Source organism: Carettochelys insculpta, chromosome 5 (genome assembly GCF_033958435.1).
Source record: "Carettochelys insculpta isolate YL-2023 chromosome 5, ASM3395843v1, whole genome shotgun sequence".
Classification (NCBI taxonomy): Eukaryota; Metazoa; Chordata; order Testudines; family Carettochelyidae; genus Carettochelys; species Carettochelys insculpta.
Genome location: NC_134141.1, coordinates 103,320,210 through 103,337,938, shown reverse-complemented (window position 1 = coordinate 103,337,938; position 17,729 = coordinate 103,320,210). Strand labels below are relative to the sequence as shown.

The 17,729-nt window shown below is 39.6% G+C and overlaps 1 protein-coding gene across 1 annotated transcript in view; it reads right to left on the bottom strand.

Moving 5' to 3' along the window:
- Positions 1-17,729, bottom strand: part of RICTOR (RPTOR independent companion of MTOR complex 2) — a 155,923-nt gene that overhangs the window by 51,605 nt on the left and 86,589 nt on the right. The window contains exons 11-17 of the mRNA XM_074995627.1: positions 16,118-16,200; positions 12,069-12,156; positions 9,995-10,085; positions 9,760-9,826; positions 9,577-9,657; positions 5,684-5,784; positions 2,607-2,769 (exon numbers count right to left, since the gene is read on the bottom strand). Coding sequence (XP_074851728.1) covers positions 2,607-2,769; positions 5,684-5,784; positions 9,577-9,657; positions 9,760-9,826; positions 9,995-10,085; positions 12,069-12,156; positions 16,118-16,200 — 674 coding nt within the window. The remainder of the gene's footprint in view (positions 1-2,606; positions 2,770-5,683; positions 5,785-9,576; positions 9,658-9,759; positions 9,827-9,994; positions 10,086-12,068; positions 12,157-16,117; positions 16,201-17,729) is intronic.

The following is a 17,729-nucleotide window of genomic DNA, read 5'->3' as shown; positions in this document are numbered from 1 at the left end:
GACCACCGTGCTCTGACAGTGGCTAGAGCTAGAGGAGGCAGACATGGGGTGGCAGTGGGAGGCCTGGGGTGAGGTCACCATGGCCCGGCACTTGCAACCGCCACCCCCTGCCACCTTCCCCTGCTGCCCTTGACCTCGCTGCCCTGATCCCACTCAACCTGCTGTCAGCTGTAGTGCTGGAATAGGCCCAGCTGCTTCTGGCCAGGGAGGGCCACACAGGGCCAGCTCCTCCCCACCCATGCACTCCTCCCTCCCCTGCCCCCCCTTCCTGCCAAGCCATGGCTGCAGCACCCCTGCCATGCTCCTACCTCCCTGTGGTCCCAGTCCCAGACCAGCCCTAACGGAGACTCGGCACCTGGGGTGGTAGGGGCACCTGTGGCTGGCATGGATCACAGTTCCCTGCCCCCTCCCACCTCACTGTACAAAGTTCCCCCCATTCACCCCTGTATATAGCTCCCCCGGTTTGCTTGGTTTCATAGTTAACTTTATTTACAACCACCCCCATGTCATAGGTGGGGGAGCAGCGAGGGGTGGGTGTACTGGGGACAGTGGTGAGGTAAGAGTGTCAGGGGGCTCATGATGGAGGCCCCCTGGCGAAGGCCTCACGGAGGACCTCCATGAACCTCACCCTGTCCCAGTGCACCTGACAGCACGGGGCATGGGCCAGCTGCTCACAGCTGGCCACAGCCTCAGTGGCTCACCCCTGCATGAATTGCTTCTGCTGGCTCTCCACAATGTTGCGGGAACTGCAGCACTCCCCACCACCATGGGCACACACGTTCCAGAGGCTGATCTTCATGTGCGAGAGGAGGCACTGAAAACATCCCTTCAAGAAGCTGAAGGCCTGCTCCACTGTGCTCTAAGTCCTGGTCATGTGCTCACTGAAATGCTCCTGGGTGGGGCTGGTTTGTCCCACGTAGGGCCGCATGAGCCATGGATGCAGGGCTTAGGTGACGTGGGCCGCAATACGGGGGGCATGGTGGTGTCCCCAACAGGGAGCTCCATGTGGGGGCATAGGTCCTCTACTGCATGCTGCGGCTGAGCCAGGAATTTCGGAAACCCCGGGCATCATGGGCACACCCTGATCACCCCATAAACTGCCTCTTGGCATCCACAAGGGTCTGGAGCACCATGGAGTGGTACCCCTTTCTACTGATGTATCACCACATGCTGTGCTCTGGGCCCAGATGGCAATATGGGTCCTATCCAGGGCCCCGAAGCAGTTGGGCAAGCCCACGTCCGCAAATCCTGTGATGGTGGTACTGAGGTCTCTGACTTGGATGACCCTCCACTGGAGGATGTGGTTGATCGCCCGGACAATCTGCATGGGATGGAGGGTGTGCACACTTTTGAGTGTGTTGGCGGAGTGCCCCGGAGCCCCCTATCCCCAGCCACCATCCCCATCCCCCCCATGCCCCTTTGCCCTCTCTTCTGGTCCACCCTCCTTGGTCCCCTCTCTATCTCCTCCCCTGGGCCTGTCACTTCCCAGGCCCCTGCCCCAAGAGTCCCCAAAGGTCCCTGTCGCTCAGGAGCTCCCCCCGCATGGTGGGTGTGTGACCTGAGCATGGCTTACCACCATGAGAACAGCCCCGATGGTGGCCTTGCCCACTCTGAAGTGATGGCCAACTTAATGGTGGCTGTCTGGGGTGGCCAGCTTTTTTATGGCGATTGCAACCTTTTCTCCAGGGGGAGCACAGATCGCATCTGGGTATCCTGGTGCAGAGTTCCAGGAATATCTCCTTCCTCATCTGGAGGTTCTGGAGCCATCACTCGTTGTCCCACTGACGCATCACCACCCAGTCTCTCCACTTGGCACTGGTGGGGTAGTGCTGCAAGCACTGGACGGCAAGGGGGATGGGGTGCAGAAGATGCCCTGTGGCGAGGGCCCGCAGGACCATGGTGGGAGGGGTCAGCCACCGGAGGAAGTAGAGGATAGTGAGGACAATCATGGTGTCCCTGGTGGGGAGCTGAAGGGGATTCATGGAGGTCTGCAGGATCCAGGCTTCACTCCAGGCACAGGTTCTACGGTGCTGTGTCTTGCAGAGCAGCCTTGGCATGTGCAGGCAGGGGGTGTTTGGGAGGGGCCCTTTAAAGGAGCAGGTGGCTGCAGGGCCTGGAAGAGCTTGTCCACCATATGACCCCATCTGCAGCATTTCCTGACTTGTTCTTTTGAAAGGGGGACCATTGCTGTGTGGATGTTCTCTTCTGAAAGAGCGTCTTGATCTTTCGAAAGAATGGAGCGGAAGATTGACCCACTTTTGTGCATATGAGTGTTTTTTCAAAACCCAATCATTCGAAAGATGCCTTCTGGAAGATTGCCTTTCAAAAGCACACTATAGTGCAGACATAGCCTGAAAGTCAAGTTATGTTCATTTGCAAAACAGGCAATTCAATTTATTTTATGAAAATAAAAACAAGCCGCACAAATGATCTGACTTCTGAGGAGAAAGGACATAAAGGTCATGGGTTAAACAAAAACAGAAGCAGTAATATTAAAAAGTAACAGGATTTCTGGAGAATAGTTTAAAATCAGAACATAAATTAACTGCAAAGACTCTGAAGTTTTACATTAAGCTTAGTAATGGTTAAGTGGTTAACCCAAATACCTTTAAAACAAAGATATCTTTCTGTACACGGTATTGATCCCTTTTCTGGTGTGTTGACATGGCCTTCTGAACAATATGATCTAAATGGAGACTGTAGGGTTTAGGTCCCCGTTTCTTCATCTCATGAAAACGTTTTAAGCAATTCAGTGCAGCACTGGCTCGTCTACAAAGGAAAAATATTGATATGTATAACTGTATAACAAATTTTACTACAATAAAACACAGACCACAACTAAGTCTTACATTAAATACCGCTGGGTTAACCAAGAAGTTGCCAATAAGAAATGACTGTTCTGAATTAAAAAAGAAAGAGCAAAAATACTATCATCTTATAATTCTACAAGGTGCAAGTTCCAAAAGCTTTATATTCTCCAGTCTTATACCTTTAAGTGGGAAAACAGGTTTGAGAATCTTAGAGACAGGAAACAATGGGAAAACAAGACACGGTAATTTAGGAGTTCATCAAACTAGCATCAGACATCTAATAGCTTAACAAATCCAGTATTCAACATAAACTTGAACTCCGAGAACTACAGAGAAAGATAAGACCTAAGGGTGTATGTTAATTACAAGTTTTACAAACACTTGAAAATGATGACTTGGGAGCTCTGGAAAGTACAATAATCCTAAGGATATAAGAACTAGTAGACATAGTTGTAAAACTTGGATATACGTTGTTCCATACTAGGGAGATATTTTCATCTACTTTTTTTTTAAAGCGTTATTTGATGGATAACTACACTGACAAGCTTAACCTTAACTTTGCAATTCCTAGATCACAATAATGCAGACAGCGTCAGAGTCCCCAGATATAATCAGTGTGATATCAATAAGATCACATTTTTTCTGTAGAAACAGGTAGGGAAAACTGAAGTTAAATCACTGTAGCCACCTTTGACCCTCTGAACTATTTTCAGAGGGGTCAAAAAGCAAAAAAAATAGTGTAAGCAAAAAGTCAACCCAGTATGGAGGTATGGCATTTCTACTCTTCAGTTCCTTTCCCCACCCATTGTCCTAACCTAGTATGAAAACTACCAGTTACTGCTACAAATCTTCTGTTCCTTCCCAGGCATCCATTTCTGTCCAAGATTAACAGATTATAATTAGAATTTTTACCACCTTTTTAAAACTAACTTTTACATTAAAACCATTTCAAGGATTTTTTTTTACATTAAATCAGAATTTTTAGACACTGTAATCATACTTTCATAAATGTGTCATCAGTGTAAGAATTTCTACAGTTTTCTTGTTACCAACTACTCTCATAACATAAAATAAATTTAGGCAGAATTACACCAACATAAAAAAAATTACCCAGTGTGTTATACACCTTTGATAAGACATTTTATAAACTTTCTTGCCACACTGTAATCAAATCTTTCAATAACACTTTGGAAATATTCACAGAAACCATTATGATTATTATTATTTATTAATAATAGCACCTACAGCCATCAAACGCCACCACAGATTTTACAACAGTAGTTTACAAATAATTCAATGATTATCATTAAAAGCACAATGGAGACAGAAAAAGAATCACATTTTTCCCAGTTTTATTAGCAGATAGAAATTTGAAAAGGCATATAAAAATGTGTTAGAATAATACTGAGCTAACACAAATAATGAATACAACATTTTGCACAATGTCACAAATGGTTTAGCTTTGTAGAGCATATAATACTTAAGTATGCTCAACGGTGTAAAAGCACCTACAGATATGGATAGGCAATTTGTAGAAATTTGGAATAAAGAAAATTAATCCGACTTTGCCCTGATATGCAAAATCTCATTCTTCTGAAATCAAATGGCAAAAAATTAGTAAAAATGGAAGCATTCTATTAATGTTGTTCTTTCACATTAGCTGTGACAAATAAATGGCTTTTCTAAGTATTTAGTTTTAGTCAGAGTTCCTAGCATAAAGCTTTAATTTCATTTATCTGATAGCGTCAGACAAAAAAATGGTAATTGTTGTTTTACTGTTAGCAAAACATAAAATGCCTGTGCCATTGAATACATAAGTATTTGAAGCTTCTGCTTCTTTGCACCTAATGTTTAGAGCCCTGCAAATTGGTAGATATCTGCAGATACGGATGAGGATATCCACGGCTCATTTTTGCAAACAGGGATGCAAATAACTTTTTTTTTCCTAGCATCCTGAAAATCTGAAGATATCTACTTTATATTTGCGGCTGCAGCTGCATGTATCTGTGGTTCATTTCTGAAGACATCTGTGGCTTATTTTGCAGACACAGATGTGGATGACAATTTTGTACTCATGCAGGACTCTATGTCTAAATACATCTACAGTATAAAATATTGTGAAAATTGGTGGACTCCTCAAATGAAAGAAACTGTAACAAGAGACAGAAGCTATTTCTCTGTTACTTTTTAATCACTATCACTTGGACAGTAAGTCTTTCTTAGATTGTGTATTTTCATTTTAAGTGCCTGAGTGTTCAAATAGGAAATCTTGCATTGCTCTTTATTATTAATTTTGCAATTCATGCTTCATTAATTTGGCAAATTACTACTTAGTATAGCTAGAATTAAACATTGGCTAAGGCAAGTTTTTGCAAAGTCACTCCTAATTTAAAAGGCTTTAACCTTTCTATCATCCTATATACTGCCACTTCAGGCAATTAAAGCCAAAATTCAGAACACATCTCAAGTAATGTGGTTTATACTGTTTGGTCAGATATTAATTATTATTATTAGCAATATCTGTTCTTAGTAATATGAACTGCTTTCCACAAATAATTTTGTAATACCTGACGTAAAGTAATTTTAACATGACAAACTCGGTCATATCAAAATTTTCCTTCCAATTCTGTCCGAATTTCAGTACTAATTATGATCAATATACTGCAATTTTGGAATTAATATACTATAGACACTGAGACAAAATTTACGTGTACTGCATATACATACTAAACTAACTACTGACATAACCCCAGTAAAGGTCAAAACGCATACACACACACTTTTTAAAAATACAAGCAGTTTTTAACTGTAAGAAATATATATTGTAAATGTTCACACATTCTCAGTATCTTACTACAATGTAATATGCTTACAGTCTTTTCTCCTTCAGGATATCAAATGATGCTGCCATGTTCATTAGCGTTGGTAAGCAATGCAAGTGATGGCTATGTGAATGAGGAAGAATTGTGTTTGCCTGTAATAAATATGTTTGTTGTTAAAAAAATAGATTCAACTATTCATCAATGTTATACATGTCTAGCCACATCCCACAATCAGCACAAAAAACCTCACTGAATTTAATCTTTTGAACTCTTCCATACAAACAATGACACAGTATGGCCCTATTTATTCTTTCCATATAACAGCTCTATCTTAGAATACCTTTTAGTACATGATTACAATTTCCACTTACAGTAAGCTTCTTTTGTTAACTAAAAGACACAAACTTGAAATAAAGCACATTTATTAAAAGGCATTTAAACTAGTTCTAGTGCTCAATCACACATGCCTCTGAAGTCTCCAGTTAACTTGCAGTTTTACTTTCGAACAGTGAAAATAATACGAAAATGTGGTCATATGTCCAAAGTAACCAAACTGAAAGCTAGCAAAAAAACATTTATCTTAATCCTTTCAGCTGTAGTAGTCCATCATGATACCAGTAACATGTAAGAAAAAATATGAAACAGAGGTTTTCAGTTCCAAGTGACACTTTGGAATATGCTAGACTTTAATCTGCCAAAGCTTTTTTTGCAAATGCCACAACTATGAAAGTGCATAAAAATATTTCTGTAACATTGCTGAAGTAGTCATCCACTGATAGACATGCAAAGTGATTTATGATTGAAGCACTGATCAAAGTACTAAGTACTTGTCAAAATTACAAAAATGAACTCTCAGTGTCCAGACTGCAACTATAACCTTACCAACCCAAAAACTGATCCTCATCTCCGAAATATAAAAGTCACCTGTTGTATCTTTATGAAATAATAGTCCCCCCACATCAGACTATCGAGCCATCCCAAACACCTCTCTTTTAAACAAGCGGCTGATTGAGCAATCAACTCTATTTAGAGGAAGAAGAACTAGAGAAGGAGTGGAGATTGAGCGAATTTTGGGGGCAGGGGGTGCGGGGGTATGGGGTGGATCTAAGTTTCTGCATCCCAATATCTTGGAGAGACTGCCATGGTGCCTCAGATCAGATTGGCTGCTGGGGAGATGGTAAGACTCCCTGACCGTGTCTGGTTCCAACTGCCAGTCATCAAGAGTCCCACTAGAGGCAACCAGCCTACAAAAGGGTCCAGAATGAAAATGTGCCAGCTGCTTGGGCAGGCTGGACGATATGACAGAGCACTGGTACCTTAGTGAGGAGAAGGAGTGCAGTCAAATCACACAAGGAGAGCTGCTATATGCTCTTCCCAGCAATAGGATCTTTGATGAATACTTTGGTCTCTATAATTGTTTATTTTTTTAAATAGATTGGTATCATTCTTGTATGTATTAACAGGAGTGTTGGATGGACGACAAGTAGTAACTCTTCTGGTCTACTTTGTGCTGATTAGGCTTCAGCTGGAATACTGTGTCCAGTTCTTGGTGACATATTTCAGGAAAGATAGGGATAAATTGGAAAAAGTCCAAAGAAGAGCAACAAAAATGATTAAAGGTCTAGGGAAAAAAACACCTCTGAAGGAAGACTGAAAAAACTAAGTTTGTTTAGACTGGGAAAGAGAAGAATGAGAGGGGGCATAACAACAGCTTTCAAATAACTAGTGCTAAAAGGAGGAATGAGAAAAAATATTCCCCTTAATCTCTGATGACATGACAAAAAGCAATTGACAAACTGCAGCAAGGAAGGTTTAGGTTGGACATAAAGAAAAATTTCCTGTCAGGGAGGTTAAGCACTGAAATAAATTGCCTCGTGTAAGAAGACTGCCTTTTTCTGTGGCCATATTGGAAGGTCTAAAGCCCTAAGCCTGAATCCAGATGGAAAGAGCAGCAGCCATTAGCTGAAAAGCAGGGAGTTACTTATTCACATTTCATCTAAGTTGCATTAAACCAGGCTGCTCAGGAGACCCTGTCCTAATAATACCCACTATCACCAGAAAAAGAAACAGGTCTCAAGAAGATTAAAGAAAACTTAGTTTGACAACATTTCATTGAGAAAGAAACTCCTTATCACTAGTGGTAATTGTGGAATCCTCATTCTATGATTACAGTCTTCATTCTCCTATTGTATGTCTGCATAAACTCTGTCTGGTTTTTAGTTGTTTTTGACTGCTGTATAATTAATTTTGCTTTGTGTAAATCAATTGAAGTGGTGGGGTATGATTGGTTAGGTAACTCATGCTGTGCTAGGACTGGTTCATAAAATTTTAGTAAAATAATTGTTTAAGGCATAGCTAAGTAGCACACTATATAAACTGGGGTCCAAAAGGAAGTTCTTTGGGAAACAACTCTAGGACACACTTCCAAGATCACAACTGCCAAACTTCAACCCTGTGCTAATGACATTATGCAGAAACTGGAGTCCTCCCAGATGGACTTGATCCTGACTGACCATAAAGACAAGTTCATTTGTCTTATTGAGAGGGGTGAGCATTATATGCTTAGCGTGTGTGCTGCTTTTTTTTAATTATTGTTAATAAATAAGAGATTAAGTAGGATATTACTGTGTAAGGTTCTTTAACTGATAAAAGACCCCACAAAACCACTGGATGTAATATTACAGCTTACTCCTAGCATGGGTGAGGGTGGGTCCCCTAGAGTGTGTGAGTGACACAGAATTTTGTGTCAGTAACACTAGGGGGTCGTGGAATCTCCATCATTAGAGATTTTAAAGAGCAGGTTAGACAATCACCCATTAAGGATGGCCTAGGTGGTGCTTGGTCCTGCAATGAAGGCAGGGGACTGGACTTGATGATCTCTTGAAGTGCCTTCCAGTTCTATGATTCTATGGAGTTGAGGGCAGTATGAGAACCTATATACAACAGAGTAGATTAATAGCTCTAATGAAAGAGAAACAAAAAGGAACCTAGCTGAGCTCTCAAAAATTCCACTAATCATGAGTACTCTTTTTGCCTACTGAAGACAAAACATTTAAAAGAATGACTAAAGCAAGCCTTTACACACAGGAAAGAGAAGTTCATTCATTTATTTGTCTTCAAGTGTTGAAATAAGGATCTAAGCCTATTGTCTGTAACAGTGATAAGTTTAATCCAGTCAAAATATATTTTAAGACAGAAATATTTGTCAGAACACTACTAAAGTTCAACGTCAAGCACGAAAATATGAGAAAATACTAAAATACAGGCTGCCTATTAAACCATAAGTTACTCACTCCCCTTTCACACACACCTACGTCTGCACTAACCATGGACCATGGATATATGCACAATTACAAAGTCTTTAACTACTTATTTTTTCCCAGGGTCTTTGCCTCATTCAGCACACAGGATGGGCCTGCTCTGGATGAAAAAGGTTGTATAGTGAAGATACAGTTAACACTTTCATATCTGGCAGTCCCAGGACCGGGAGGTTGCCAGATATTCAAATATTCTGGATAGAGGAGTATGCCTGGCAATGCATAGCACTAAAGAAAAACAAGATTAGATATTAAGAAACAAACAAAAATGAACACAGACTACTTTATTTACCAACAGTAGTCTTATATAACTCACACTGTATTTGCTGTAATCACTTGGATTTATTTTCACTATATTGTACTTAAGGAAAAGGTAACTAAAATTATTTATGGTTAAAATTCCAGTCATTTGAAAGTCCCAGATGATCGAATGTTGGTTAAGACAGAGTTTACTGGCTGTTTTAAGGACTCCTCCCTCCCCCTTTATTTGTTGCAGAAGTTGGAAGGGGTGTAGTGAATGAAGCAAAGGACTGCAGGAATACAAAGGCTGGTGTCATGGTTAAGGCAAACCTAATAATGTGCAAGACTACCAATACTGCCTATAATGAACAATAAGCTCCTACTTACCATGTGCAAAAGTTCTCCTAACAGGATTGTTGCTCTAACAGATACATGGTCATCACTACTTGTAATTACTTCAACCAGACCCTTAAAGGAAAGTAAAAAAATTACTGAGATAGCTGGATTTAAATGTTCACTTTTTCAGTATCATGGTGAAAAAATGATAATTCTATCAAACTCTGCACTTACTTCTAAAAGTCCATTAGTAATAAAAGCCGAAAGCACCAAAGCCAAGTAATTATCCATGAGGTCAGGTCTAAAACAAAACAAAACAGAAAAAAAACAACAAAACCAAAAACAAGTACATAAACAGTGTAAGATGTGTGGTTTCTTCTTCTGTTTTTATTTCTCACAATAAAAATTAGATAACCTTACAGCTTGTGTCACAAACAACAATCATACAGTTTCAGTCACAAAGTACTACCTTGATCTGGCTCGATGGGGTAATATAGTTTTAGATTCAGCTGCTACAAAACCATCAGAAAGTCTCCATGTGTCTTGAAACCGACTTGGATCTAGAGGAGGAAAAATGTGGACATCAGTAATTGTAATGTTTAACTTTAAATCATCATTTTAATGTCTGCAGTGGCATTTATTGGACTAAATTATTTATTACATCAGCAACTGTAGCTTTGTTCCTTCTAATCCCAAGTACAGACTAAGACTGTACAAACATGATTTTCACATTCTTCACTTAAATATACCACTAAACTTGTTATTAGCAAATACCATAATTCAGATTACCTAAATTTAATATGACACACACGAATTGGGTGAGGTATTATCTTCTACTTGAGCAAGTGAAAGGCTTACAATGTACGTTATACATGAGCACCAGTTCTCAGATTTCAAAGTAGTAGTATTGCTAATAATATGAGCATGATTTCTTCTATTGTTCACTGACTGCTGAACAGTATTCAGCTCTCACATTCAAGCAATAGAATATTGTCATCTAGACCAAGCTTTAGTCAGCAACTCTACTGAAGATTTAACTTGGAAGGCTGGGAAGATTTTTTTATTACAAATATTTGTCATACATCTGATGAAGTGGGCCTCTGCCCATGAAAGCTTAGGGTCTGTTAGTTTATAAGGTGCCATAAGATGCCTTGTTGTTTTTGCAGATACAGACTAAGACGATATAGACTATCCCCATAATACATACCTCTGACTGTTTCATTTGCATTCTGCCATATATTTCATGTCATAGTAATCATGGATGATGACTTAGCACACGTACTTGTTAACACCACTTTGGCTGCATCTACACTATCAAGTTCTTTCAAAAGATTTTTCAAAAGAATGGGGCTCTTTTGAAAGATCCTGCAGAGGGTCTACACACAAAAAGCATTCTTTTCAAAGTAAATCAAAAGAACATGGCACTCCTTTTGAAAGCGCTCTCCCTCTCCTGTTTCAGGAACAGCGCATTCTTTCATAAGCTCCTTTTTTCAAAAGAACAGTCCTCATGGCACCTGATCTTTTGGCCTGTCCCACAAAAGCTCATCACCTAAGAAATTATATTGTTCATCTTTAAGGTGCAATAAGACTGCTTTTTTGTTTTATTTTGTACAGCTCTTTTTTGTACCACAGGTATAGCTGTGTTAGTCTGTAGCTTGACAAACCATAAGCAGTCCTGTCCCGTGGCTCTTTAAAGACTGAAAAATGTATTAGGTCATGAGCTTTCATGGGTAACACCAACATCACCAGATAGGATTTTCCATATTTGCAAGTTCAGCTTTCAACAGATTATATTACAGTACCTTTTACATGGTGAACTAAAAATACTATTTTCTTTAAACAGCATTGTTACGGTAGTTTAACCAGAGTAGATACTGTAACCATTAAAACACAGAAAAGTGATATTTGGATGTGCATTTCTTTAGGTGAGGAAGTATTTTTGTAAAACCACTAGAAACAAAACTAAGTATTTGCTCTGTGGAAAATAAATTTCAATAAAAGTCATATGTTTGAAAAGAACCTTTGATTTTTCTAAACACTTAAGTGCTAGCTACGGATTGCCATGGGTGATAATATCTTTAAATAACTTTTGCAGCAATGACACATTTTAGAGATGTTCTTTTAAACTATATAATTAGCCTACTAAAACTTAACTTGTCTAGAATTTGTGTGTAGCTCAACTGTATCCTACTCTTCTAATGCATCTTAAATGAAAAAGTCTACACAAACAAAATTACTCACATTTAACATATGAATCTAAGAAATTACACAAAATTTTGATGAGACTTAGTTGGAATATGCTTAAGTGAAATGTAGAATGATAGCACTAAGGATTTACATTATTAAACATGAATTCTCTTAGGATGCAATGCTACAACTTTCCCTGTACACCAAATAAAAGATTTTAACCGTAGATTTCTATGACTAACTGTTGAGAACTCTTCCTCTACAATGTATCCTAGCACTCTAAGGCAATACATTTATTCAAATTTTAGAATAAATAAGAAAGAAAACCTGCACTGTGCATTGATTCTAATACCTACCAACACTGAGAAGTGCATCTATGAATTCTTCAGTCACAACGGGGAGAGGAAGGCGAAATATATCATAAAGAACCTCAAGTAGGCCTCGCTATGAATAAAAAAGGAAAATATTTTCACAAGCTATTAGAAACATTAACTTAATTTATGAAGTTGGATAGAATGTTATCCAAAATGAAAAATACATTGAAATGTCACTACTTGAAGCAGGCTATCAAGCAAAAAAAGATGTCACACACAATTTGTCTTGAATTATTTTTAAACTAATTTTATTGCTTTTATATAAAATATAAGGAGATAATGAAACAAAAAAACTTATACAAGGAGACACTAGCAGATAGAGTCCAGTGTTCAGAATTTGCTAAGTCTGTGGAGAAAAAAATACCAATTAAATCTCCCCTATGTCCCCACAAAAATTGTGAACTCTTAAAGGTCATGCAGAGCATTAATGATTCAAGTGATTACATAGGTAAGTGAGAACACAGTGCACATGCAACACGATCTAATATATTCTTAACTTCAGAGATATGCAATAGTTCCACATGTCACGACACATCCTCATTTTTTTTCCCCTGGGCATATCGATAGAGTCATTGCCCCTTCCCCCATTAAAGAAGCAGTAGAGAGCTCAATCTCTCTCAAACATTTGTTCTGAAGATAGGGTATTATATAAAGTCTAGGCTTGTCATTCCAACTTTATGGCAACAGTAATTCAATGAGATCCTTAAATATATACTTTAATACTTTGTCTAATACAAATATTTTATTTTTCTTTCAGTACATACTACGTTAATTTGACCATTATATTTATTTATATATTATTTAGTAGCTGTATTGTGGACACACTGTGAGTGAAACAAAGCAGTCCTATAGAATATGTATACTTGGAAACAATCCTTTATTGACAGGGAGATGAACTATTAGATAAGTTCCTTCATTTTAATACTTTGTCTAATACAAATATTATTTTATTTATCTTTCAGTACATAGTACTACATTAATTTGACCATTATATTTATGTATATATTATTTAGTAGACTAACAATATAATTTATTAGGCGATGAGCTTTCATGGGACAGACCCACTTCTTCAGATCTGGAAAATACTGATGAATAACTGATAACAGAGGTAAAGAGAATTTAACAGACAGAAAAATATTGAATAAAAGCTGACATCGCCTAGATAGGATGGCGGGTGGGAAAGAAAGGGAGAAGAAAATTAGTTTCTCCAAGCGTTTGTTAAGTGGGCTGCCTGGGATCACGAATATCAAGGTGAGGAAACTGTCCTTGTAATGTGTAAGGTAATTGATATCTCTGAGTCCAAGGTGAAAAGTATCCAACCTGAGAATGAACTCCACTTCAGATGTCTCCCTTTGTAATCTGGTGTTAAAAATCTCTGTTTCAGAATGCAGTTTCAAATTTTGGATGCTATGACCTGCTAGATTGAAATGCTCACTGACAGGTTTGTGTGTATTCAGATTCCTAATGTCTGATTTGCGTCCATTCATTCTTCAGTGAAGAGATCGTCCAATTTGTCCAATATACACAAAAGAGAGGCATTGCAGGCACGAGAGCACACATCACATTGGCGCAAGTGCAGGAATATGAGCCCCTCATCGTGTAACTGACGTAGTTAGGTCCAGTGACGATGTCTCCAGTGTAAATATGTGGATAGAACTGGCAAAGGGATTTGTTCCAAAGAAAAGTTCCAGGATTTTGGTGGTGTGGCATGTGGTTGCTAGGGGGGATTTTTCTGAGGTTAGGCAGTTGTCTGTAGGAAAGAACAGGTCTTTTTCCCAGGGCCTGTGAGAATGCAGCACGTTCCAGTACAGGTTGTAAATTATCAATATTGTGCTGAAGGGGTTTGAGCTGGAGACTATAGGTGATGACAGGTGGTGTTTTGTTATTAACCTTCTTGGGCCCAGCTAGAAGTACCTGGTTTCTGAGTATTCGTTTGGTACTGTCAATCTGTTTTCTTATTTGTCCAGATGGGTAATTAAGTTTTACAAATGCCTGGAAGACATCTTGAAGTTTTTGGTTTCTGTCAGCAGGATTGGAGCAGATGCAATTGTATCTAAGGGCTTGACTTTAAATGTTGGAGAGTGTGATGTGCCCTGGATGGAAGCTGGGGGCATGTAAGGAACAGTAGTGGTCAAGTTTCTGGTAGAGAGTAGTACCGATTTTACCATGGGTGATTTGTACTGGGGTGTCCAGGAAATCAAACTCGCATGTGGAACAGTCAAGGCTGAGATTGATGGTGGGTTGCAGGTTGTTGAAATCCCTGTGGAATTCTTAATAATCTCTTTTCCATTGGTCCAAATGAAAAAGATATCATTGATGTAGCATAAGCAAAGGAGGGGTGATAGGGACGGGAGCAGAGGAAACATAGTTCTAAGTCAGCCATAAAAATGTTGGCATACTGTGGGGCCATGTGGGTGCCTAGAGCAATGCCATAAAATGCCCCCAAATTGGAAGTAGTTGTGGATGAGGACAAAGTTACATAGCTCGGGCACCAGATTTGCCATGGTAAGAACTGGGATAGTGTTCCTAACGGCTTGTAGTTCATCTTCATGTGGAATATTGATATAAAGATCGGCTACATCCATGGTGGCAAGGACAGTATTTCAGGAAGATTTTGGATATTCTGTAATTTCCTCAGGAAGACAGCGGTATCTCAGAGATAGCTAGGAGTGCTGGTAGCCCAGGGTTTAAGGAAGGAGTCCACATAGCTGGATAGTCCTGCACTAAGAGTGCCAATACCTGAAGTGATAGGGTGCCCAGGGTTTCCAGGTTTATGGATTTTGGGAAGCAATCAGAATAATCCTGTCCGGGGCCATATTCTAGTGTTTAGTCAGTCTCCAACTATATGTTTTTCCCTAAATCACACAAAAAGATGTGAGCGACCAAATGCTTTCTTTAAAAACTTTTGCTGTAGGCAATTACACTTTGGCTTCACTCTCATTTTTGCCAGGATTATGGCAAAGGAGTTTGGCAAAATTATGGACAATTATGGACAATTCCTGCTTCAAAAACTGTCAGTCTCAGAAATAATGTTTTTTTCAGCTCCAATTAATCAGGGTAAGTCCATAAAAGGGGTCTTGAAAAACACAGGAGTAACGTAGTAGTACAAGTAAAACTCATATTGCTATTCCAGTTACTATTTCAGGTATATTAAAGAAAACTTGGCACAATTCAGTTTATTTATTTTAGAATTTCAACTGGTATGCAGATTTATTTAGCTCTCGACATTTAAATGTTCACCACTGTATAGAATTAATGGGGTTTAAGTTTTTTTTTTTTTTGTCGATTTAATTTTTCACAGTTGTGGAAAGGTCTGAATAATTACTGACAAATGTTTAGGTTAAACAAAGCTTACATGGGGCTGGGGACAGCAGATCCAAGGCCCAGCAATTTAAAAGGGCCCAGGCCTCTAGGGCCAGCACCACTCCTACCATGGCAACAACACTGGCCAGAATCCCAGGTCCATTAAATTATCGTTGGAGCCCCACACAGCACAGTCCAGGTGGTATTGAGGGCTGGGTGGGGTAGGCTAGCCCCCAGCCCCACCCCTTCCACCCAACCCACTTCCACTTGCAGTGGGCCCAGAGCTGAGCCAGACCTCACCTTGCCTAGGGCCTGGTAAAGTCTGTTGCCAGCCCTGTCAAACATATGTCAAAATACAGAATGTAAATATTCTTAAATCAAATTTTAATGTGTTTTCAAGGAGCATTTTTCTTTTTGTGTTTCTTTCTTACATTTTTCTTACCAGCTATACATGTAGATCAACACTGATATATTTTAGATGGTGTGCATGTGCATGAGTGTGTGTAGGGTAAAGCTATTATCTTCATTTTGCAGAATGGGAACTGAAGTACAGAAAGGCTAAATGATCTACCCAAGGTCACATAAGAAAATCCAGTTCTTGCAGGTCCTAATCACTCGACCATTCTTCCTACCATTAATGTTAAATAAACATGTACACAAAAGTACCTCCAAGAAGCACACAACTTTTAGACTACTATTCTCCAGTAAGTAGCTGATTTATTGCCTACCCGTATTTCCATATTTGGTATACAAAGAACGCCAATAAGGGACTGGATACCAGAGTTGCCAGGCTTGCATAAACTGATAATACCTAGAAAATACAAAATGTATAATTAATCTCATAATCAAAGCAACAAATACTTTAAAATATACTCTTTGAAATATTAATGAAAATAATAATTAAACTACTCTGTCAGAAGACCAGGTACAATTACTGTATCACAACTGTATCACAACTACATTTCCTCGTCTAGTTATGCAATTCCTAGCACCAGGGCAGGCATGCATTGCATATTCACTAGCTAAAGGTCTAAAAAACCATGACCTATGAAGAAACATTGGAAAAACTGGGTTTGTCTAGCATAGAAAAGATAAGACTCAAGGGACATGTATCTAAAAGGCTGTTACAGATAGGAGGAAGAAAAATTATTTTCAACCTCTAATGATCGGACAAGAAGCAACTGGCTTAAATTACAGCAAGGGAAGTTTAGGTTGGACATGAAGAAAAACTTCCTGTCAGGATAGTTAAAAACTGGAATAAATTGCCTGGAGACGGTTGTGAAATCTCCATCATTTGATACATTTAAGAGCAGGTTAGACAAATACCTGCCAGTTGCATTCTAGAACATGCTTGGTCCTGCCATTAGTGTAGGGAACTGGATTCTCACCTCTAGAGGTCCCTTCATGAGGACCATGATTTTATGGTTCCTGTGCTGCAGCTCCTTGCATTCTGACTCTGGTAAGCATGTAATTTTTAAATTAAATTGTAGTCTCAATGCTCTGCCTCTGATACACTCACTCAAGGTGGTGGCCCGTACACCTTGGTATTGACTCTGGCCACTAAGCCATGCTATCCTGACAAAGGGGCTTTACTAGTGATGCTCATTGCTAAGCCACACTGCCCTGAGAAAAAGGGGCTTTGCTATTGACTCTGGCCACTAGGCTACACTGCCTTGAAATAGAGGGCCATGCTATTGACTCTGGCTGCTGAGTTATGCTGTCCCAGTAGCCAGGCCTGTGGTGAGGACCCAAACTGTTGCATCACATGGTATTGGGAGAGATCAGAGGTCTGAACCTCTCTCAGGATCCCCAAGAATTGAGCCAGGGCACTCTGCATATAACTGCTGCCATAAAGATTGACCTGGCAGCTGTGTCTGCAGCCTCCAACAAAGCTTGAAGAGGTGCCTGGCTAAAAACTGGCTTTCCCCGCATCCTCTGTGTTCCTGTGGAATATGATCAATAAAGGATATATATTTATTATACTCTGTGAAATTGTAGTACTGCAGATTAACAGGATTTCCAAGCAGAGATCTAAGTACTTTTGGTCTTTGTCAGATTAGGTACATTTGGAGTATTGTTTGCTTAATCAGCTCATTCACTGCATACACTACCTGAGAATTAGGTGAGGATTGGAAGAACAAAAATAAAGCTTTTTTTTTTGTATTCACTCATTTACAAGTTGGCAGAACAGTCTCTGCTGGGTCCAGGAGTGCCTTCTTAAAGGATAACGTAACTCCAGCCGATGTTGCTGATTTTACTGTAAAATGTCAGAGGCTGACAATGCCACTGAAGTAGCCCTCAACAGAGGACTCCCACCCTTGGCACTGGTGGCATGCACAC